The following is a 25,794-nucleotide window of genomic DNA, read 5'->3' as shown; positions in this document are numbered from 1 at the left end:
TCTATGATAACTCATAACTGATAAGCCCAGTTGGTAAGCTCCTTATCCTTTATACTCATATCACTCAATTTAAAGATTTATGTTTGCAGTAACTAACAAGTACTGGTATAACATTCAAAAGCACTGATTAAGCCACTGTCCACCAGTACTTTGATACAAAACCAAACCTATTTTTCGAACTTACAAATCAGAAACAAAACTGATGTATTTTAAATAATTTATTTACATTATTAAAATAAACAAAGAATAATGATACAAGAAACAAGAGGGCCATGATGGCCCTGAGGTCGCTCACCTGTATTATAGGCCCCCGGAGCGGGGCCAGTTTAAACCCCAGGGATTTTATTTGAACAAACTTGGAAGACACCCATTAGAAGATGTTTCATGATGTTAAGTTTTTACTACACACATATAATGAAAAATAATGACCTTCCCCCTTTCCCTCCCCCCCCCCCCCCCCCCCAGGGCCAATTTTCACCCAAGGGCTTTTATTTGAACAAACTTGGTAGACACCCATAAGAAGATATTTCATGCTAAACATCTAAGCTCTAGCTCATTTGGGTTTTTTAAAAGAAGGATTTTTTTAAGTTTTTACTATACACAAAAAGAATGAAACCCCTTGGTAGGGGCCAGTTTTGACCCCAGGGCTTTTATTTGAACAAACTTTGTAGACACTCACTAGAAGATAATTCATGCTTGATATCTAAACTCTAGCTATTTTGGTTTTGTCAAAGAAGATTTTTTTAAGTTTTTGCTATACATATATAAGGAAAATCAATGACCCCCGGGGCGGGGCCAATTTTGACCCCAGGGCTTTTATTTTAACAAACTTGGTAGACACCCATTAGAACATGTTTCATGCTAAATATCTTAGCTCTAGCTCTTCGAGTTCTTTAATAGAAGATTGTTTAAGTTTTTACTATATGCATAGAAGGAAAATCAATGACCCCCGGGGCGGGGCCAATTTTGACCCCAGGGCTTTTATTTGAACAAACTTGGTAAACATTTATTAGAACATGTTTCATGCTAAATATCTTAGCTCTAGCTCTTTGGGTTTTTTTAAAAGAAGATTTTTTAAGTTTTTACTATATGCATAAAGGGAAAATCAATGACCCCCTGGGGCGGGGCCAATTTTGACCCCAGGGCTTTTATTTGAACAAACTTGATAGACACTCAATAGAAGATGTTTCATGCCAAATATCTAAGCTCTAGCTCTTTGGATTTTTAAAAGAAGATTTTTTAAGTTTTTACTATATGCATATAGGGAAAATCAATGACCCCCTGGGGCGGGGCCAATTTTGACCCCAGGGCTTTTATTTGAACAAACTTGATAGACACTCAATAGAAGATGTTTCGTGCCAAATATCTAAGCTCTAGCTCTTTGGGTTTTTTAAAAGAAGATTTTTTAAGTTTTTACTATATACATATAGGGAAAATCAATGACCCCCTGGGGCAGGGCCAATTTTGACCCCAGGGCTTTTATTTAACCAAACTTGATAGACACTCAATAGAAGATGTTTCATGCCAAATATCTAAGCTCTAGCTCTTTGGGTTTTTTAAAAGAAGATATTTAAAGTTTTTTCTTTCGGTTGCCATGGCAACCAGAGTTCTGCATGGAATTAAATTCTTTGAACAATTTTCAAAGGTGACCACCAAAGGAACATTCCTGTGAAGTTTGGTTGAAATTGGCTTAGTGGTTTATGAGGAGATGTCATTTAAAGTAAAAGTTTAAGGACGCCGGACGGACGGACGCCGGACGAAAAGTGATCACAAAAGCTCACCCTGTCACAAAGTGACAGGTGAGCTAAAAATAAAACACGTTGTCTACACACAATTACTGTGACACTATTTCTTTTTATCATCTAAAACTGGTGGTTTGTCTAGTACATTATCTATAATTCCAAAATCTTTCGCTTCTTCGGGAGACATAAATGTATCTCTTTCCATTGTAGTCTCTGAAAGGAAAATATGAAAAATATGTTGAAACATCAAAATATATATTGTCATCATTAATGAAAAAGATTAACAAATGCTAACACTGATGAATCTTGACAATAGCTCCACATTTTTTCTTTGAAGGTGGAGGTGAAAAAGTCTAAGCCTGCTGGGGGGACCTGAATATACTGATGAGACCAGTGCAGACCAAGATCAATGTTCCCAATTCAGTTCTATGCTACATGTACATGTATGTACATTTCAGGGACTATACATGTTCTTTTCATGAATGTTACCACTTTGTGAAAAATGTTATCAATGTACATACAGCATTACACTAGGATGCCAAAAAAAAATTGTGCTGAAAAGTCATAGAAAACTTACAATAATTATTGATTATTCATTTAGAGACTAAACCTTCTTAATATGTATTGCCTTTGATCACAATTTTTAGATGAACTAACATAGTCAAAAGAAAAATGAAACATATGGAACATTTCCCGCCTAAATTGTGAGGAAAGAATCCAGTTCTACAATGCATTATTTCTGATATCTTAGAAATCTGCAAGATAGGCCAGTTTGAGAATAATCAAAAGATTTTGAAAAGAAAATCACTTCAAAAACTATAGCAACATTGGCACACAAACACAAATATATTCAGAATTCTAAAATTAAGCATTACCTATAAGATCTACAGGTTTTCCTGTATGTTTGGCATAAATGTTGTTTAATCTTGTTTTAATACGCAGTATCTCCCGCGCCCTTATCTGTATATCTGTAGCTTGACCCTGAAATCAATGAACATGATAAAGTAGCCTACATGTATATTATATAAATAAACTGTGCTCCATTGGTCAAAAACTACTACCTTATAATACAAAATTTAACGACACATTTATCTGTGGAATACAAGTTCTAACAAGGGAAGGTTTGTTTTGTCTTTAAAATGGATAAAATGCAATAAAATGCAAAGAATTATTTCTAAATTTATAAAATAAATTCTTTAATCTTGTACATCAAGGATTTATCTATCAGCTCTTAAATTTGGAAACAAGTTGTAATAGAGGAAAAATGCATCATTTTTCCTGCATAAACATCTACAAAAGTATGTGGCGGCACTTAAAGCCCACAGGTCAAGCAATTTCATACCTTCAAGGGTTTTTGCAAATTTTAATGCATGAAAACAAGATGCATAAGGGCTATTCTTGAATAATAATGTATTTTCCTTATGTTTGATTTTTTTCTTTAAATTTGTTAAATCAACTGAAAAATTTGTTCATTGGACCTGAAATTTGATTATTCATCTGTAGCTTTAATCAATCTTACAATACCATAAAGACTGACAATTCTTACACTATAATAAGTATGTATCCTGCTGTTCTACTAAAGTCTTGAACTTGGTTGCAAACACTATCAAGAGTTTCAAGCAACCCTTGCATTTTGTTTAAAAGAAAACAAAATGACCGTACAACTCAAGATTTATATTCTTAGTGCATGCTGATTACTTTTGCAATTACGCTTCTCTTATGCCAGTGTATTAAATATTTACAGCTGATTTAGCTCCCATTTTTTCCTTTAACATAGCTATCCTACTTTTAGATTGATAGATGACCTTGACAGTGTTAATATGAGATATGATTAAAATTTGCAAAACATTTAACCACATATAAAAACTAGAACTGTGTCCAAAGGACACGGATGCCCCCACTGACAACATATATATGGTATATAGTGAAAAAATCAACAAGGGGCCATAATTCTGTTAAATTTGGTCGCAGCAAAAATTCCTTCCTTTACTACCATCTACACATTAACGTTGTTCATCCCTGGAAGTTTAAGCAAAATCTACCATCCGGTTTAAGAGGAGTTGCGTTCACAAAATTTCTATATGGTATATAGTGAAAAAAATCAACAAAGGGCCATAATTCTGTTAAATTTGGTCGCAGCAAAATTCCTTCCTTTACTACCATCTACATATTAACGTTGTTCATCCCTGGAAGTTTAAGCAAAATCTGCCATCCGGTTTAAGAGGAGTTGCGTTCACAAAATTTCTACATAGTATATAGTGAAAAAATCAACAAAGGGCCATAATTCTGTTAAATTTGGTCGCAGCAAAAATTCCTTCCTTTACTACCATCTACATATTAACGTTGTTCATCCCTGGAAGTTTAAGCAAAATCTGCCATCCGGTTTAAGAAGAGTTGCGTTCACAAAATTTCTACATAGTATATAGTGAAAAAATCAACAAAGGGCCATAATTCTGTTAAATTTGGTTGCAGCGAAAATTCCTTCCTTTACTACCATCTACATATTAAGGTTTTTCATCCCTGAAAGTTTAAGCAAAATCTGCCATCCCGTTTAAGAGGAGTTGCGTTCACAAGATTTCGGGAAGTACGGACAGACGGACGGACAGACAGACGTACGGCGTGACAGACAGACGGACAAGTGCAACGCTATATGCTCCCACTCTGTGGGGGCATAAAAAAAGTTATTTCTTGTTCCATACAATTATCTCTATTTCACACAGGAGTCACATTCAGGCTTACCTCAGCACTTCCTAGAACTTGGTGTACCATGACCCGTGAATTTGGCAAAGAGTTTCGCATCCCTGGTGTACCTGCAGCTAGTAACAATGAGCCCATACTTGCAGCTTGACCAACACACCATGTGGATACTGGTGGTTGAATGTATTGCATTGTGTCGTATATGGCAAGACCTGCTGTTACCACACCACCTGAAGAAAGAATAACAATTATAGGTCATTTAACAATGACAAATACAATAAGGAATATAATTATAGAGAATAATCAAGTTACTTCTATAAATAAAGGATTTATTTTCATCAAGTGGTATGAAAATAAATATTTCATGAGCGGCAGGAGCAATATTTTTGTTGCACTTATAAGCTATAAGAAAACTTTGTATCTTATTTTATTATTTTCAATGTAAATTAACAACAAATTGTAAATTTTATATAACAATAGTAATTTCGTCATTTTTAAAAAAAGAAAAGAAAGTTTTTTGGGTTCTTTTTACTTTACATTGAGTTTATATGAAATTTATGTTTAAGATTTTATATCCGAGTCCGCTCTATAGGGAGAGCGTCATTTTAGTAATCCAGGGATAGCTTATCCAATCCTTGTTGAAATTTCGCCATGACAATTGCTTTCAGACATCAAATCTTATAGACATTTCTCACTCACTGCTGATTTAGAAATCATGTGGGATTAATAGGCAGTCACTTGCAGATGTGTTTGAAATTTCTGGTTAGTAATCCATAAAAGCTGGTCATATGGATTGACCAAAAGGATACAACCAATTAAACAAACAAATAACCTTGTCCAATATAAACTAGACTGAACAACTTACTAGGGGTATTAAATTTGAACAGTAAGTCTTTTAGAATTGAAAAAATTACCTATTGCACATCTGTACAGATTGGCCAGGCTCTATTCTGTTTACAGCTCAGTTTTTGTATTCTGACAATGAAATCCCTTAAACTTTAAATGGACTCTTCCAAAAATAAACAAGGCAATAAATTATTTTTCAGTTAAAGAGTCCTTCCATGGCATTACTTTAGGCACAAGAGAACACCTCAGTAAACTTATCACCCTGGAAAAACCATCAACATTTCCAGTATAACCATGAACCTTGCAACACACCTGAGTAAAACGGAGAACCTTCAAGGAAACTGGAGTAAAACCAACAACCTTGCCACGCACCTTAGTAAAACCATGAACCTTGTCACACACGTAGTTAATACTATGAACCTTCAATAAGCTAGCTGGAAAGCCTAACTGAATCAGATACATACAATTCAACTGCTCAAGAAGAATTAAAAATCTCAGAGGTGAAGGCTTGGTAACCTTGCAATGGGTAGCCCCTGTAAAAACTTACCAGGACTATTGATATACATATTTATAGGTTTACTGGCACTCTCTGACTGTAAGAACAACATCTGTGCAATGACAGCACTAGCAATCTCATCAGATATCTGCAAATATAAACATCCAAATTATACAAAATATCCACATCACTAAAACTTATCAGACAACAGAATTTTAAAAATGCTGTTTCAAGATTGTCAATTCATTCAGTACCGTTTTAAAGGATTCCACTAAGTTTTTTTGACATGACAGGACCGAAATTTTATTTTTTTACATTGCATAATTTGATGAAGGTCTAAACCAATAACCTGTGTGTAAAATTTCATAATCATATCTATTATCATAAATTATGCTCACTCTGTTTTTCCAGGAATATTATTTCAATTGTGAATAACCTTAAAATGAGAAGTTTTAAAATGCTTTGAACTCAAATTGGGCTGAAAATTGCCCAAAAAATATTATTTCCAATTAAATTCTGAATATACATGTATTCCTTAAAATGTTTTGTATTATTTCAGTAGTGTTAATGTTGTGATCTTGATTAACAAATTTGCTAATTTTATAAATAAACACTTTAGCTAACAGATTTTCTAGCTTAATTGCAAATTGTTCATCTTTCAATGTCAATGTTCAACATAGATCAGCCTTTTTTCGTGTCATATTTCAGAGTAATAATGTTAAAATATGAACATTTTAAAGTGTTTTTATTTCTTTCAACTATAAAATGTTTTTGAAGGGAGCTTTTGAAATAATAAGGAATTAAGACGGTAGTTTTTCTGTCACCCTCTGGAGGAATGCTGCTTTAAAACCTAGTGGAGACATATTTTGGGCAAAAAATATCTTATTATTAGTCCCATATAAAAGGTATTTAACATCTTATGAGTCCTCTGTATGCAGACATTTGGGAACACTGAGAAATACCTTACTTGTCCCATAACCATGATGATTCTTTCTTTTAAAAGTCTGGAGTAGATATCATAAGACCGCTCCCCAGTCCGTGTCTGCTCAACAACAATAGGAACATAATAAGGTCTATGGACACAACCTGATATATGAATATGCCTTGATAACATCTGTCTGCAAATTGTTACCTGAAATTACACAAGATATTTTTTTATTATTATTATTCTTTTTTAATCAAATGCATGAAAACTTTACAACAGTTCATCACTGTTTCAGAATTATGATACTATGGCACTGTTGTAGTAGTTCAAGTATGTTAAAGTTGATTATCAAACCAGTACTGTGAATCAATGCTTTGGGGAGAATATATTCTTGAGTGCCCTGTTATCGCTTATGCCTTAATTCACCGCCATACTTGTTTACTTCCCTTAGTCTGGTGAAATGTGTTAAATTTTTTTAGCAAACACACAACTTTACATTCCAGCATTAACCAAAATGTAATAAGGTAAAAAAGGCAAGTATAGTGTAAACTAGAAATGTGTCCAAAGGACACGGGTGCCCCCACACGCCACTGTTCTGTCAATCTTATGACTCTAGGTCAAATATTTTTTAGACTACTTGTGCCACAAGTTGTAAACTAAAAATCTTTTACTAACTTTACAAATAGAGAATAAATCCTCAAGCAAACCCCAAGGTGCATAAGTACACATGCTGACCAACATTGTTGTAAACTTTCAGGCCTACAAGCCAAATACTTTTTGAGCTATGCATGAACAAGTTGAAAATTGCAAGTTTATACTACTGTAAGTCAAGGGCAATAACTCTAACAAAACTGAAAAAAATCCACATGCAAAGTCCCAGGTCGTAGCTTCACAGTGATGTTGATCATTATTCCTGTAAAGTTGCTTGATTCTAACTCAAGCACTCAAGGAACAAATAACAACATAATGAAACAGTTTTTACTAAGTCAAGGGAAATAACTCTACAAATACTGAATAAATCCACAAGCAAAACCCCAGGTGTATAACCACATATGCTGAGCAACCTGCCCATAAGGTTTAATGACTCTATGTCAAATCCTTTTTGAGTTACATGTGACACAAGTTGAAAATTGAAGAAAATTTTCTAAGTCAAGGGCAATAACTCAAAAAATACTAAATAAATCCAGACAAAAATACCCAGGTGCACAACTACACATGCTGATCAACATTCCTGTTAAGTTTCATGACTATGTCAAAACCTTTTTGAGTGACATGCGACACAAGTTGAAACTTTCAAAATTTTACTAAGTCAAGGGCAATAACTCGAAAAATACTAAATAAATCCACACAAAAATACCCAAGACTGAGGTGCACAACTACACATGCTGATCAACATTCCTGTAAAGTTTCATGACTCTAGGTCAAATACTTTTTGAGTTACATGCGACACAAAAGAGAACGGACGAACGGAAGGACAGACAAGGGTAAATCTAAATGCCGCCACTAAAGTGGGGGCACAAAAAGGCAAGTATTTTGTAAAATGTTAAATAATCAATCAAGTATAAAATGGCATACAGTTTGTTGGCCCTAAATTTAGACAAATTATCTATAAACTTTTTGGGATGTTTTTTGACTGGCAAAAGCATATACAGCATGTAATTAACTAAAATTACATAAATATGCATAAAAGCAAAGCCACAAGCTAAAACATTATCAGATTATGTAAGGTAGTCAGACTATTCTCTCCCTTACCAGTTCCTACCCTGACGTTTCCTCCCTGACGGTTCTCTCCCTATTTTGGGAGAGAACCGTCAGCACATTTGCAAATAAGCAGACAGTTCCTCCCCATTTTTATTTTTATTTATACATTATTTTTGAAGTATTTTGATGTTAAGTAAATGGGTAAATTTATTATTAATTGATATAAATTAGAAAATATTGAAGTATTTAGATGTTAAATAATTGGGAAAGTTTATGATCATTTGATAAAATAGAAAAAAAAATTTTTAGCATGTAATTACATGTATATTATTCGGGTATAGATGGATACCGAAAATAAGCTATTTTCGCGAAAATAAGATCGCGGCTACGAAAATAAGATTTATTTTTTAAATAGTGCATTTATCTGTTGAAATAATTATGTAAAATATATATTTATGCATTCATTGAATGATGTTACAGCAAATTAAAATTTCAGAACCAAAAAAATATTTTACAAAAGTGAAGTTTGAGCCGAAAATACTGTCGTACGAAAATAGCTCAGAATTGCCGTTAAAGCGAAATAAGATCGGGTCTACGAAAATAAGATTTATTTTTTGATATAATGTATTAGAAACGTATTTTTTTTTTCTTAATAATTTATTTGTATGAATAAAATAATAAATTTCAGAACTAAAAATATATTTAAAAAAGTTTGAGCCGAAAATACTATTGTGTGAAAATAGCTTGAATTGCCGTGTAAATCGAAAATACGATTGGGTCTGCGAAAATAAGATTTATTTTTGATATAATGTATCAAAAACCATTTTTGCTGTTATTAAATGATTTGTTTGAATGAAATAATAAAGAATAATTTTTCTTTTTAATGATATATTATAGACGTTTGTGCGGCAAATATGGTAAATATTCCAAATTTAGTATAGTAAGAACGCATTAACATAAAACCAAGATGGTATGTTCGAAAATATATGAAAATATATATATATAAGATTTACATGGTTCATAACTTATATTAAAATAGTATTAACTTTACTTTTAATGATTTTGCAAATAAGTTTTAAGAATGAATTGCAAATAAGTTTTAAGATCTTATAAGACAAGAAATGCTTGTGGTAAAAAAGTATCAAAATAAAAAAACGAACTATTGCAAAAACAACCTGAAACAACGATCTAGATTTATATAAGAATAGGTACCGTACGAAAATAAAGTCATAACAGTACTCTACGAAAATAAATATTTTAATGTCTGTATAGGAATAAGATTTATACGAAATAATATATGTATGATAATAATATCTTTATCAGAATGATATGAAAAACGACTCTATATGAAAATAATGTCTTTATAAAATAAGATCTCTAACGAAAATAAGATCTGTGTAAAAATATATTTTTTTGATAACAAAATCTGTAAAAAAATCTGTAAAAAATAAGTTATCTATATGAAAATTTGATATGATTGGTGACTATGATAAACCGCCAATAAACACCTTTAATACTATTTGGGAAATAACCATGTATGCCGCATAAACGTCTAATATTTCATTACAAAATACTTCATTCTTTATTATTTCATTCATACAAATCATTTAATAACAACAAAAATACGTTTTCAATACATTTTACCAATTCTGATTTATATTATTTCATTAGATTTAATGTATATTTTTTAATGTGTTTAGTCATTGAAAATAATTAATGAATAATTTACTTGATTAGGATAATCATTAGATATTAATTATTGTGTGTTCCTTTTTTTTAATAAATAAGAATAAAATTTATAAGAAAAAATGATGAATGAATTTTAATTGCTAAATTCCATTCTTTTGTATAATGAAGAAAGGAGTTCAATACATGTACATATGTGCGTTATGTTTGCTGACAGATTTAATTAAGGTGTCTCCAGAATTAAGGTGTTGATTATATTAAAATAGCTGTAAAAAGGTGTTGATGAATAAGTATTTTTTATAAGTTATTTGATATTATATATTGTTTCATGTTTATTGTTAATGACAACACATACTTTAATCAATTTTGTATAAAAGTTAAAATGTGAAACTAATTGCATACCAGTTCTTGCTTATTTATTTTCAAGAAAATATTTGTTATCACCTTATTTGTTATTTTAAAGATGAATGAATATCAATAAACCTTTACAAAATTACAGGTGTATATCAGTCCAATAATCTTAATCTCTCACAATGAAGGTGTTGATAGGATTAAAACACCTGAAAAAGGTGTTAAATTTACAAAACACTTTTCAGATAAACAAAAAACATAAAATGCACTTAATTAAACACATTCTATTAATTATCTTCATTAAGAAATATTATTAGATTTTAAGTCAAAACTAAAATGATAACTTATAAAAAAATTGGGAGAGAACTGTCTGTATATTTCAAATTTGGGAGAGAACCGTCAGGGGAGGAAACGGTTTGGGAGAGAACCGTCAGGGGGAGGAACTGGAAAGGGAGAGAATAGTCTGTCATTCATTATGTAATGGTCATTTTAAAAAATTTAAACCTCTCGCGAATTCTAATGACAAAAACGAAAAACACGGTCTGTGTAAACTTTAAGTGATATCAAAATAAATATATAAAATATATGTAATTTATCTGAAATCATTATTAGAATATTGGAACCTGGCATAGCTTTTTCACGACGTTTTGTAACATTCTTCTTAATTTTCGCAAAATATCGCACCGGCTACTAACTTCCGGTTCATCCGAGATATTCCGAATGGACGTGTATGGGTAGCGACGTTTGCAGGCTTATTTTCTTTTATTTATGTCTTATTTCTGATTAAAGAAAAAATGACAGCAACGGTAAATAGGAAAGGGACTTTTATTCTATCAGAGTAAGGAATTTGATCGTCTGTGTTTAGCTGATTTAAAAAATATGTGTTTAAAAACAAGCCAACGCACCTGTTGCTAAGGAAGCTTTCTTAATTTTCTCTAAATATTTTTATATTTTTGCACTTGTATGTATTCAAATCCTTAGCATTTAACATTTTTAACGCATTGTTGTAGTTTTCATATTTCATTCCATCTGACTGGCAAAATTCAAAAAGGGGAAGGACGTCATCTAACTTAGATTCTATGGTCCATTGGCATTGCCATTATGTCCAATTGAGATTATTGACAGTCTATCAATTACCATAGGGCTATAAGCATGGAGCTTAAATGCAGTGAATCCGGGTCAGCTAGGCCCTAAAACATACTCGGCCCCCGAGTCAGCTCGGCCCTATTCCAACTCGGCACGGGTCAACTCGGCCCACTTTTAAAAATGAGTAAAGGACATCAAAGGACTCCTATTGTCACGGGCTATTATTATCAATCAATGTGTATGTTAAAGATACCGATTAATTAGGTGATAATTATGATTGGCTCATTCATTCAAATTTGATTAGTGACCACCTGCAATTAATTAGAAGCTTATGCTATTAAGGAAACACGTTTTTGTTTCATATTTTTTTGAAAATTACTTTACAAACAAAATGCATCTAAGGAAACACATTTTTATTATATCTATATTCACAGGCACAAGTATCGGACCTGGGAAGAAAAAATATGAAGTTATTTTATTAATCTGTTCATATTTTTTCTTCCCTGGTTCGATAATCGTGCCTGTGTCTATATTAATTTTATCGAATCTGCAAGACAAATAAATAACTTTTTTTTTCTAAATATACTTTATTTCAGCAGAGGTACAATGTATAATTATATAATAATAATAAGATATTTCTTATTATTCATTTACCTTAACAACATGCAAAGCAAAGTAAATACGTTATAGGCCTATATATTTTTGTAAAGTGGGCCGAGTTGACCCGTGCCGAGTTGGTATAGGGCCGAGTTGACTCTTTTCCAATGCAGTTATTATTATCAAATTTTATCGATGAATTTGCATTCAGACAATTTAAATATCAAAGGATTGTTAAAATCTTACACAATTTAATTTTAATATATTTCTCTTATTTCCATTCTTTACTTCCAACAAAAACTGTTACATCTATTATTATTTGTATCTAGTTGTCACAGGGTAAGAAAAATGTGCAGCCTGACTGGGACTCGTACCCTGGACCCTCGGAATACCATATCGCGGCTCTACCCACTGAGCTATCCGGCCGCTTTCACATCTTTTCCCCTAAATAGTGAACAGTTCTGAACCATGACATACTCCCCCGCTATATTGAAATTCGTCCTCGAATTTCTAATATGGAAAGAGAACATTGTGAAATTGAACTTGGACCTTATACCATCATGGCCCCATGTTTGGCGCCAAATGTCACAGGGTGAGAAAAATGTACAGCCTGACTGGGACTCGAACACAGGACCCTCAGAATACCGTACTGCGGCTCTACCGACTGAGCTATCCGGTCGCTTACACATCTTCTCCCCTAAATAGTGAACAGTTCTGAACAATAACATAGTAGTTTGGCTAATGTCTCATATTTATGGAAAATCAAAAGCAATTAGTAATCACATGATTAAAAGAACTAATTCATATTAATGAAACGCAAAAGATGTTTTCAATACAGCAGCCAATTAGTGCCAAATATGGATGTTGTCTTGACATGATAATTCATGATGATGCTTATGCTTGAGTCGCAGAATACTTTTTGATATACTTTTCAGTAAAATTCTATTAAAATTTCAGTCCAGAGCCAATAAGGGAGTCTGGATTAGACAAGCAAAATGTTATGCGACTTAGAATCAACAGAATTGCACTTGTTCAAGAGCTACGTGTCGAGCACATTCTTGGACACTTGGTAGAGTGTGGTGTATTGTCGGAAGATGACTTGAAGAGGATTCATGCTGGTTCAACCCAAGCTGATAAAGCAAGAGTTCTTGTTGATCTTCTTCCAAGTGAGTATACCAGTACAGTGCAATCTCTACAGAGCAACCCTCTGTTAGCAAGAACCTCTTTACAAAGTCAAGTAAATATAAAGTAGTTAGTCTAAATAATAGATTTAACTTGTCCAATCTAAAATGAATTATTATTTCTTAGATATTTATGCTTTCAGAATTAAATTAGTCAATGTAGGTGATATTTTTTTGGTTAGGATGAATGTGATGTTTGATTATTATTATATCTGAAAAGAGATTTGTATTTTGATAATTGACTATATAAGAGATGTTTCAAATTAAAGTTTACCGGTAATTTATTTCTACACAAGCTAACAGCTAACAATAAGCCCTGACTAATAATGTGTTGTTAAATACTGGCATTTTAGTTATCAAGGAAAACCAGTTAGGAGGAGACCACTGAGATATGAACAAAAATGTGTTTAAAAACATGGCAAGTAAAAACTAGGCAAACAAACTTGTTATTAATAACATTATTTATTGTTGTTGTTTTGTTGTTTTTTTTCAGCCAAAGGACAACATATTGATTGGTACAGAGCTTTTAGAGAAGCTCTACAAAACCCTGATGCTGGACAGGAAGTGAGAAAACGATACAAGCTGTTGGTAGAATTTCTTGACAATACTGTTATCCATAGACCAAACTCACAGCATACCAAGTTTTCTGAGGTGGAGTCACCAAGGCATAAATTACCTAAATATAGACCACTTCCTTCAATAAAATCCCCAGGTAAGTTTACTATTCAATCAATTCCAATCCTGCCAGGGACTGGATGTTATTTTGTGAGAAAGCTATCTGGTTAGTTTACATAAGAATAGCTTTTTTCTCTCAGATGCCTGCTTATGTCTGATTTATGCTTAAAGAACAATTAAAACAAAAACAAACAAAAAAGATGGTTCGTTGTTGATATGACTTTATACATAGTTTTTATATAAATTTTATGAATATCTTGGAACTAAAAGTTAAACAGATTTAATTGATGAACACTTCATACAATTAACTCATCTTGTTCCATTTAGAGAGTGATATTTGGTTTTTAATTATATCTTTTGTATTAATCCACGGAACAGTCAGTGTTTATTTATTTCATTATAAAGTTTCTTAATACACATGCTATTAACAGATGGTCAAGCACAAAATGTTCTAAATATAGAAGAGGAGAGAAAACAAGAGGAGGAGAAGGTGTTGAGGGAGATTGAGGAGAAAGAGGAGAAATATCCGACATGGAGTGGCAGATTTGAGAAGACTAACGATGCTGTCACACTTGTTAAAGGTTACTTTCAACAGTGGATTCCAACTCCAGACAACTTCCGATCTCTTCTTACAGTAAGTCTGAAATGTGATGTTTTTGTGATGGTCCATGTAGTGTCCTGAATACATGCAGACTCGTAAAGGATTTTTTTTAATGAAAACAGTCCGATGGGAGAAGTTATAGCTTTTAAACTATACCAGTGTAACATAACAGTTGACTTCAAAAGTACGGCAGTGACCAAGAATGTGTTATACTAAGGAGGCAGGGCTTATTATAACTGGCTTTAGCATGCTAATTACTTGCAACTCATGTTGTCCTCATTATGGTCCAAAGGGTCATATAATTTGCTGGTAATAAATGTCCTTATATATTATCCTATGCTGACTTTACTTCTTCCTTCTAAGTTATTATGTAATAACAGCCTTGTATTGAATACTTTTTGTAAAATTTTCAATAGGAATTTTTTATTCGAGATTTTTATGGTATTAATTTGAAAAAGCAACATTTATTCTATTAAAAGAGTCTGTTTTCGCTTTAACTGCATGAAAGCATTCAAATTTACTGTTATCACAATAATTATATCACATTAAAATGAATACACTGAAGAATGTTTAAATAATTAAGTGCAGCTGTGCTTGTTACTTTTATATTGATAGGTGTATACATATGGCTTTTGTTAAAACAGGAAAATACATATTTGCATGTACATTATATATAATAGATTGTTGCTGTCCAGTATACACTGGATAGGTACAAATGATTGGTCAGCTTGTCAAAGTTTTTGCTTGTGTAAAATATTTATTATCATTTTTTTTTCCATAGATTCCAGAGGAGCATTTTCACAAGTTGGAGAAATCCGCAGACCCTGCTGACAGAGAGCAACTGGAACAGGAGTCACAAGCTCTCGAAAAAATAAAGAAACTTGAACTTGTAACTGTCCTTTCAAGGCGTAAAATGCTTCCGGTCGGCTTTGAACTTTGCATGTGTGACATCGTCCAAGAAATTCTTCAGGAACCAAAATTTTATCATCTGTATTTCAAATATCTTAAATCGCTCGAAAGTGTTGACGTTAACTTGTTACAAGATATTGTCAGTTCATTTTACTCGGTTCTTAAAAGCAATAACAAGGTCGCAAGGAATGCCGACAGTGTAAAACAATTCACTTCATTAGCATTTTCACTCATTGATTTTATGACGGAATATGGGTACTATACAGACGCAGAGAAAGTGATGTCAATATTAATGTCCTTCTTACGTGAATCTCACCATTTAGATATTTGGATGACGAAGTATCGTGGATACGTAAAACTTATGCATTTGCGGAATCGAAACTACAATTTCATCGGAGCCAGTCAGGCTTATCAGGCAGCAGTGGAAATGACGTGGCAGATAAAAATGATGTCATTCGGACAGGATATTATCAACGAAGCGGAAATATATACAGAACTGAGTCACATGTTGCTTGAACTTGGTTCTGTAAATCCAGCATTCTCATGGTCGCAAAAAGCTCTCAAGGTATTGGTGCCCCGCTTTGTTGATTCAGTATATGATAGTTTAAGTATATGCTATATTAGATACATTTTTGTAATTTTTTGTCATTTGTATATTTGCAAACCACTTTCTTTCAATGAGCCCCTTTATCCAATTTAGTTTGGAAAGCATCGGCTATTGGCAATACCATCATCAGTGCTTATAATTTTCCAAATATTTGTGCTTGACAAAAACTATTTTTACTACAGGAAGTGAAGTCATGTGATAAAGTGGTGTTGATCAATACATTGTGCAATGCAGTGATGGCATACTGTGCAAAATGGCAAGTAAAACGTGCTGAAAAACTGGCAATATACACTGTACAGCTTGCAAAGTAAGAATTATCTTTTCGTCTTGTTACCATCCTTGATCCACAACACTGTATTGATTGTGTCCCTGAGGCTAAAAATAGATTTTTTTCTTTTCAAATTAACACAGATGTTAGTTAATTAACACAGATGTTACATTTATAATTATAAGTTTGGCTTTAACTGAAATGAGGTTAGAGTTACAGAGTTGTAAACACTATCCTTTTTGTCTTGTTTGAAGCCTAAACCTGTTAAATTTGTGTAATGGACTTACCTTGCTTTGAATTTGGAACAGTCCATTTAGAAGTTGAAGGGATTTTGGTAATAAAATACTAGTATTAAGCAGCAGATAGTAAAAAAAACCTGGTCAGACTGCATGGATATGTGTCTGGCCTGACTTTAAACTTGTGTAATAGTCAAGACATTATCATTGCTATATTTACACACCCGTATGTTTTTTTCCCGTGGTGAGTATAAACAAACTCAAGCACACACAAATGCTGTAATTACAGTGCAACCTGTGTTGAGAGGTCCTTTGTAAAGCAATTACAAATTAACTACAATAGTGTAAATTTGCCCCAAAATAAAACTTAAATATAAATTTCATCTTTCCAGAGCAACACCTCTCAATAACAACCAAAGGTTTTGACTCCCAAAGGGTGTTGCTCTGCAGAGGTTGAACGGTAGTTAAATCCCTCTTACTCATGATTTTGATAGTATGATAGTGCTTTGGTGTATGCAGATGTTTATTAATGTGGAAAAGATTTTGTTTTCATGAAAGCTGTATCAGAAGTACTTTTATTAATATTATATGTTTTAGTGAATAACAATTGATTTTACATAATGTATTGCAATGTATTTTAAAGTGTTTTTTTGTTTGTTTCTTTTTCCAGGCATCATTTTGGTCAACGCAATCCTCTGTATTTGAAGGCACTTTTACATTTAGTTCACTTTGCCACTGAGTTCAGACAAGATGAGTCATGCCTGCAGCTAGCATTAGTATGTCAGAAATCATATATATTTTTTATAATGGTTTAAGGTGTTTTTGTTAAAGTGAAATAATATACACCTGGGAATAAGTTAAACAAACCCTGCATTTTGCCTCAATTTTGACATGACCAAACTGATATTTTGAATTTTATTTATGCAATGGTATGAACTACCTGTAGTCAACCTGCAACAACTGGAACAAGCTCTGCACCAAAAATAACAAAATTAACCTCAATATCGCATAAGATGCCTTACTGGTAGTATGAGGAGAAGGGTTGAGGCAATCATCCGGGCATGTGGCGGTTACACACACCTACATAATGGCATTTTAGGTTACATAATTGTCAACATTTACCAAAAATATCCACCAGTAAATGTTTTGTAAAGGCTCCAACACCATACCTATTACATTTTTGGTAAAAAAAACACATTTGCTTATTCTTCAATTATTTGGTTAACAACAAACTAAACTTGTAAATTTATTGGTTTATGATTACTAAATTGGTATCGCTACTTATCAAATTACTATTTCTTTGCTCAATTAAGTTGTCATCTCAAGACAGTACTTTCAATCACAACCAATTTAAGATATCCGGGGTGTGCTTAACTTATAAGAATTATTCCATGCAATCTATAAAATGTGTTAAGCTTTACATCCATCAGTACATCCATGCTGTCATATCTTGGTCTGCACTGGTTGTGTGGGTAAATTTGGGTGTCAACAGCAGGCTAGCTAAAACTTAAAATAGAAAAGTAATTTCATGAATTTACAACAGCTGTGTAGGTAGGAGAAACATCGCATTGTAATGAACGGTTCTGATAAAATAACGCTTCCGAGACAGATATTTTTAGCCAGTGATAGCGTTACGACTACTTCAGCATGGTATTGCTTGTTGCTATCCTGTTGGTCATATTGTCCTCACAAGCTATCACTTGGCAACATGAATATTCATCAATATTCATTGAAATCTCAACATCACAAATATCATTACATGTATTATATCACCTTCAGAAATGAAAAAAGCAAATGTTTCATTCACTTAGGTCATAAATTTATGATCATTCTTTTGAGTAGCTCGAAAAATACATAGAATAAATCATTGCTGAAAAAAATTCCAAGTAAAGTTATTTTTGATTTTTCTAGTTTTCCTTATCAACTGCGAAGAAGATATATTGTTGCGACACTATTGAGTTGGCTTATGTTCATCGAGCAGTCAGTAAGGCCCTGATGGTGTTACAAAAGTTTGATACAGAGAAATATTTCTATCATTCTTACGAGGCCCTGAGAATCGCTAAAAGAATTCTGACAGAGGATCATCCCATGTTGTACATCTTCCTTCATACCTCTGGTAAGTTGACCTATATATGCAGGAAGTAACCCTTATTCTGCTTACAAGACATACATACACTAGTACCTATAACAGTGCATGCTCTTATACCTACAATATGAGTATACCAGTCTATGTAGACATGTATATTAAAAAATATATCTTTATGAATTATTGATTTCTTTGACGTATTCGGTCTTCCTCAATCTGTAAAAGTAGAATCCTTGCCAAATGAGTGTCAAATAGTGTCAATATGAGTGACTTTAAACAAACGTAAGGAATTTTGAAACAATTTTTAACTAATGTCTTAGTAAGGCAAGAGTTCATTTGACCCATTATTAGAGCTAGCACCTTAATTCAGGGTTAAAACTTAAGGGCTCATTGAAGACATCTTAATTACTACACCTCTGGTCCTTGAAAGTTTGAAAAACAATAAATATGTAATATGTTTCTGTCTACAATTTAGATAATTTCTGTTTCCATCAACAGCATCAGCCTTGCAATGGAAAGCTTTCCACGCCAATAAAGAAACCCAGGATGCTACATTGAGACTTGCCGAGACCGAAGCAAGAAAAGCATTGGAACTTGTCATTCAACATTACGGAGAGGTCAGCTTAAGAACAGCGCAAGTCTATGCCTTACTTGGACAAGTCTATTCTAAAATGGATAGGTATGTATTAAAAATAAGTTTATAGGTTTTAAAAATTGTTTTTGGTTTTTTTTTTCTTTTAAGTTGCTTAAATTTCATGATGCTAAAAATAAACTGTCCATTGTACTATAAAGTCATTGGATTTTAATTATGAATAATTATGTGAAAGTTAATTTCATAATTTAATTATTGTCTGTTTGTATAAATGTTTGTTTTGTTCACATATATTATAGCTTTCACTACAGTATATCACCAATGTAGAACTTTTCATTTTTCACGCTATTAGGGAAACTTTACCAGACAGCAAGAAACATCCGTAAGTGATATATCCATATCAACCCATATATAAATCCTTTCAAATGTGTATTTTTCCTTTTTTCCCTCCTTTATCCCAATCCTAATTTTTGTACTCTTCTTAACCTCTTAAAAATATGTTATGATATTGAATCTGCTGTGAAAATATTCAATTATGATACTGTGAATTACATGATATATTGTATAATTAATCATAGAATTACACTGTACATGATATTTTATACTCATACAATTACATGATCATGTGATACTTACTATAATTACATGATTGTTCTTACAAGTAAATGATATCCCATACAAGTACTTGATGCCTCATGTAATTAAAGACTATTATCCTATGAGTTTCTAGTCCATAGCTATTATAGTTTAGGAGAAATGACCTGACAAAAATAAAGTATGAAAATTAACAAAGGGCAATAACTCAAAAAATAAGAATGTATATGTTATAATATAAAAGTAAAAAGGTCAATGGTTGATAAAGGTTTAGGCTAATAAAAGTCAAGGACTGTCAAAGGTCAAGGGCTTATGAAGACAACATGAATGATAATTTGGCATTATTATAAATTCTTAATACTACATATTTTCAAAAGAAATGAATTGCAGTAATCTGCTGCTTAAACTTTCTTTTAACAAAAGTGAATAGTGGACCTATGTCCAAGTATTTGGCCAGTTTTGGCAGATTTAATACTGTTGTCTGCTTGATTTTATTAATTTGATACTGAAACCTTTTAAATCAATAAAAGACCAGTCAAAACTCAAAGAAGGACAAGATGTAATGATGTTTCAGGTATATAGAAATACCTTATTTAGGTATTTTCCAGCTAGTAATGTTGCATAGAACCTGAAATCATTTACCTTTAAATAGCAACATTTGTGAGTCACTCTAGTTTTAAATAAAATTACCTTTGCGTCAAATTTGTAATTTTACAAGATATCTACAAACAACTTATTGAGTGCATTGAATTGCCTGATTTATGCGTGCTTATGGCTATAATTAATAGGTCTTTGCCACAAGTATAGATAATCTTAAAGGTCAGATTACACATGTATATAGTCTGGGTACTGTTCGATGCTCTGTGTTAATATTTCACTATTGAAATTAGCAGAGGTGAGGGTTTTTAAGGTGACAACAACCTTAACAATTAGGTCATGAAATCTTTTAACCTATTTTACTAAAGCAAGTCTATTACAAAAGTTCAGCAAAGTATGAGGTTAAGTACATATAAAGGACTTGATTTCTATAGAAGAATATAATCAGTAAAAAAACTGTTGTCCAGTCTTCATTCAGTTTCTTATTGGTTGACATGAATTCCTATAAATTGCCCTTTATATGCACACATTTTTTTATTTTTGATAAGCATCTTGATAAACAGAGCAACAGACATATGCTTTCACAGAAAATGATCATTTCATATAATGCAACTTTGAATTTTATTGGCTAGAAGTAGAGATTGTGTTGTTATTGTCATGTTTTTTTTTTTATTTATTTTTTATTTTGCATTCAAAAAATCAAAGTCAGATTTGATGCTTAACAAAAGTGTTGAAAAATAATAATTTTTTTAACTATATAATGTTAAACTATTGACTAAATGTACTGGGTTTTTTTACGGCATATTTTTTATTATTTACTTATACTTATACATACTCTATGAAAAAGTAATTAACTGGTGATGACTTAGAAAGTAGAGGTTTTAGTACCTTTGATTGTTTAATAGTTGTATTAATACTACCTGACCTAAGTTCTGAGTATATTTTCAGGCCATCAGTGTATTGTGATCTAATCTTTTTACTTTTTCTCTGCTCAGTGATTTAAAATTGACATCCCTTAAAATTCTAATGAACTTTTCCAAACTAAAAGTCAGGCATGTCCATTATTCAAATTTAGTAATGTATGGCCTCATTACATTGTTTTTGTTATATATCAGATTACAGTTAGCGGAAGATATGATGCAGACAAGCGTAGCATTGATGAAACTGTGTCAGCCAAGCAACAGTTATTTCCGGCTCCTGGCCGCAGCCACCCTCGGAACTTTCTACAAAATCACAGAGAAACCAAAAGAGTGTATCATGATATTGAAAAATGTAGTTGACAATGTTGGTATGTATATAACTTTATGTGTTGCATTTGGGCCAAAGACAATTGTAATTATATAACTCCTCCTTTTTTTTTAATTAATGAACTGAATCACTCACATCATAGGTGTTTTAGTTTTTTGTTTTGTTTTCTTCATTTCAAATTTTTAGATAAAAAAGCTGTTTTGTTGAGAACCTTTTTTATACTTAAAATCTAAAATGTTTATTTTTCAATTATTTTTGGCTTATTAATTAGCGGTTCAAATATTGATAATAAATTGCAAAAATACGATGACAAAAAAATGTAACTTAAATGACAATTTGATAATGTGCAATACTTCATTATATGAAACTGACAAATTTTTCATTGAATTTTCATCTATAGCAAGCGTGGATCATTTAAGAGGTATAGTTGATTATAGCTGCATGGATATATTAGAATACTGTTTTAGAGCAAATTGACAGATACTATCTTAATTGCTACACTGAAAAATCCACAAAATGCATGTAGTCTGATGTGGCTTATAGTTGCTAGTTGTCCTATCACATTTACCTCCCCTCTCTTGTAGCACCCCATTGATATTTATTTCATTAATTACATACATACAATCATGTATATAGAGGATATTGAATGAGTGTAGATTTACAATGTAATACTAAATTTATTGAACAAGTTGAATAAAATCATATGCAAGCCTTTGGCGAGCATAATATTATTTTATTCAACAAGTTCTATAAATTTAGTATTGAATAAACACAAATATAATATTCTATTTATTACATGGGTTATTACATATCTAAAATAAGAAAGTTTTTCTGTTAAACGAGTCATTTTTCAATGAAACACAGATAGACTGTGTTACGCAAACATTAGCGCGCTTTAATGCTATGTTTCTTTATATTGTAAATGATATCGCGTCAAAGTGTTATTACACTTGTGTAATATTGTTTTTATTAAATGGGTTTATTACACTTGTCATATGGCTTATGTGATAAATGTGTAAACAAATTACTCCACCATTTAGAAACAGGGTTTGAGAAGGAAGTTAATGACTTTTGTATACCTTTCTCCCTTTTAATTGTTTCTCATGTTAAATATGTCAAGGTCATTGGGTCTAAAAATAGAATTTCAACTTTTCCTCATAATACGGCCATATTTTTAGCTTTGTCAAAGCAACATCATAGAATATCATCGGATATATTTGTTTTCTTTTGTGTGTTTGCATTAGCAAAGTTTTGTGTGCTTGTTTCTAGGTATTTCATCATCTTTCAGCTTGTGATTGTTCTGCTTAAGTCTATCAATATTGGCACTCCTTCTGGACAACTATAATGGAAGCTATCCTTCTAAGTTTAAAATAAATGTTTGATCTACCCAGTGTCGGGCTTGTTATTTCCTTAAGCAGATATTAACACAATGTTTTACTCTACGATGCTGCTCCAATATTTAAGTATAAAATCCTTAACCTGCTATATTTATGTTAATGAATTTGCTCTGCTGTAAGAGGTCCATCAGGTTCAAGGTTTTCACTGCTAGTGACTTGTCTGTTTTTCCATGGATGTTGTTTCATTATACACTGAAGTAATTTGAATATGTGCATTTTTAGCTTCACTTTTCAAAGAAAAAGTTGAATATCAATTCTTATGACCCATGGGTCTAATCTTTCTTGGTTAACCTATTTTTGGTTAAGTATTTGTTAAATGGTCATTTATTTATTATTTACAATGGTATTACCAACTGAGAAAAGTGGAGTGCACTGGTCCACAGACAACTCTATATATAGCAGCTCACTGGACATTATGCTTTTATGTATGCACAAAAAAAATGTTATCATAGTTTTGTTGAATGTCATGTGTTGAAAACCCAGTAACAATTTACACACCGTTTTATCCTTCCATAAATATGTATATAGAATGAGCAATTTAGCCTCAGTCTTAGATAGCATTAATATGACAATATTGACCTGAATATACTAAATATAGTAGCTATAATGTGATGTGTTCTGTGCATGGAAATAATACACTAAGATGCATCTTTGTTACTGAGCAACCACATTAAGCTTAGAATTCTATGTGCAGCATAAATAAAGTTAATATACCCAGGGATATCATATGCTATTAACCTCTTTTAACCCAAAACATAACAATATAATTAGTAAGAAGTGATACCAGTTACCTCCCTTTTTGCTGAAAACTTTAAAAGATCAATCAGATATTTTTGATACATGACAACAACATATTACAGTTATTGTTAAAAGTTTGTTTGCTAAATGTTTTCAATATGTTGCTTTCATACAAATTCGTTTTAATTTAGGTTCATGTTAAGTTTGGAGCTTTGGATTAAAAACTACATATATATACATTGTACCCAATTGTGTGGATCCTTATGTTAAAAAATATTAAGTCTAATAATAATTTAAATTACATTATTATATGATCTAAATATAGCTGCAATCTCATTGTTCCAAACGGTTGTTAACAGAACTTTTTATAGAATCATATTCACTGGGTGTAGTATCATATTCACTGGCTGAATTGGATTTTCCCAGTCTAAAAATAGATTGAGACTCATATATAATGACCATATATGGTAGACTGTTAATAACGTGTGCTTATTTAAAAAAAGAATTGTTGCCTTTTGTCCTCTCAATTAAAATATCATTACTTTACCGCCATGATGAGTATAAGCTTGAATTACTTTTGTATGCGCAGTGTTTGAGTAGTTGTTGCACGCCTTACACTTGCGTCTTTTTTTCCGCGCTTCAATGTTGTACATGTATAAAGTTCACCGTATTTTTCTGTACATTTTTGAATTCTTATAGCCTATTCATATAATAAAACAATTATTGACTAGTGTGCCATTGAATATGATGGTGATATTCACCGGCAGAAATTAAGTCATTTTGACCTCTGCTATCGCCTTGGTCAAATTATGTCATCTGCCGGTGAATATCACATCATATTCAATGGCACACTAGTCAATAATTGTATAATAATATTATTGTATTTTGTATTTGTTTAGCTTAAATGTGATAGGTGCTTGCTTATGCTTGATATTACACATGAAGGGGCTTTAAAGGTCCTCGAGCAGTAAACCCGGAAAGTCGTCAAATATTTACCTTTACAGTTCATTGTAATGACTTAAACCCACCAAAAAATAAAAATGAGTGCAGTAGATGTTGTGTTAAAGAAAAAAAACATTATTTTTTCGTCTAATTTTCAGAATCCTCAGGTGTATACATGAAGTGGATCCACACATGCTTTGAGAACCTCATCCACACATTACAATCACTCAACATGAACAAGCAAGTGGATAGCGCTCAAATACAGCTCTCTCATTGGCTGAGGGAGAACCCCAAATTGGATGGCACTGTCACCATTACAACACTTCATGAAGAACCTCAAAGCTTCGAGGAGTTCATGGAAGATTTCAACATTTGGGAGAAGAAAATGAAAAAAGCACTCAATTTTGCGAAAGAGTTGAAAGAAACGGAGGATGCTGTTGAAAAGGGCTACAAGGGTTAAAGTTGGCAAGTTGCCAAATGATTTATCGTTAAAACTGTTTATTTATTGATGTGTATAGAGGGCTAACTTTATTTTTGTCATAATTTATTGTTTCAAGTTGCTGCTTAATTTCTTTGAAACCACTTCTTGACAAAAAAATTTATTATATCAAGAGGTTTGATTCAGAATGCAATAATTGTTTCTGTATTTGATACAAATTAAGAGAATTTGTGCAGATGTTAATTTATTGTAAAGAACACTTTACCTTACTTCTAACTTTTGTTTCTTTATTTTATTAATTTTTAAAAATATTTTAGATCTTTACCAAAATAGGCAATGGTTTGCACTGTTCCATATTTCAAAAGTGTGCACTTATTTTGAGAATTTCAATGCTTTTTGACCAGATTGAAAGATGGACATGTCCAATTAAGATTTTAGGGTGTTACAGGTTAATTGATGTATATCAAGATTGCCAAAAAAGTAACCAATCATTATGGTTATTGCCATTGCTATTATTATAAATGATGTCAAAATGCCCTTTAGAATACAACGTGTTT

At 32.1% G+C, this 25,794-nt stretch overlaps 2 protein-coding genes across 4 annotated transcripts; one reads left to right on the top strand and one right to left on the bottom strand.

The window, feature by feature from the left end:
• Nucleotides 1-748: 748 nt before the first annotated feature.
• LOC132727925 (ATP-dependent Clp protease proteolytic subunit-like) lies at nt 749-11,184 on the bottom strand. Its single transcript, XM_060713521.1, has 6 exons — nt 11,068-11,184; nt 6,749-6,913; nt 5,833-5,929; nt 4,482-4,669; nt 2,618-2,723; nt 749-1,955 (listed from the first exon to the last, which is right to left on the bottom strand). The coding sequence occupies exons 1-6, from the start codon at nt 11,098-11,100 to the stop codon at nt 1,846-1,848; spliced, it is 699 nt and encodes a 232-aa protein (XP_060569504.1). The 5' UTR covers nt 11,101-11,184; the 3' UTR covers nt 749-1,845.
• LOC132727924 (amyloid protein-binding protein 2-like) lies at nt 11,140-25,372 on the top strand. 3 transcript variants are annotated; one of them, XM_060713518.1, is made up of 12 exons: nt 11,140-11,282; nt 13,085-13,293; nt 13,802-14,020; nt 14,415-14,617; nt 15,366-16,058; nt 16,283-16,407; nt 17,275-17,380; nt 18,516-18,720; nt 19,189-19,369; nt 21,589-21,761; nt 22,122-22,142; nt 24,957-25,372. In XM_060713518.1, exons 1-12 carry the CDS (start codon nt 11,239-11,241, stop codon nt 25,256-25,258), a joined length of 2,481 nt encoding a protein of 826 aa, XP_060569501.1. In that variant the 5' UTR covers nt 11,140-11,238; the 3' UTR covers nt 25,259-25,372. The 3 variants fall into 3 exon arrangements, with proteins under 3 accessions (XP_060569501.1, XP_060569502.1, XP_060569503.1); XM_060713519.1 differs by lacking the exon at nt 22,122-22,142; XM_060713520.1 differs by lacking the exons at nt 21,589-21,761; nt 22,122-22,142; nt 24,957-25,372 and adding an exon at nt 19,635-19,714.
• The last annotated feature ends 422 nt before the right edge of the window (nt 25,373-25,794 follow it).

Source organism: Ruditapes philippinarum, unplaced genomic scaffold (genome assembly GCF_026571515.1).
Source record: "Ruditapes philippinarum isolate M1 unplaced genomic scaffold, ASM2657151v2 ctg5388_1_1_1_1, whole genome shotgun sequence".
NCBI classification, from domain to species: Eukaryota; Metazoa; Mollusca; class Bivalvia; order Venerida; family Veneridae; genus Ruditapes; species Ruditapes philippinarum.
The sequence above is the reverse complement of the archived record's forward strand: the minus strand, read 5'-3'. Positions and strand labels throughout refer to the sequence as shown.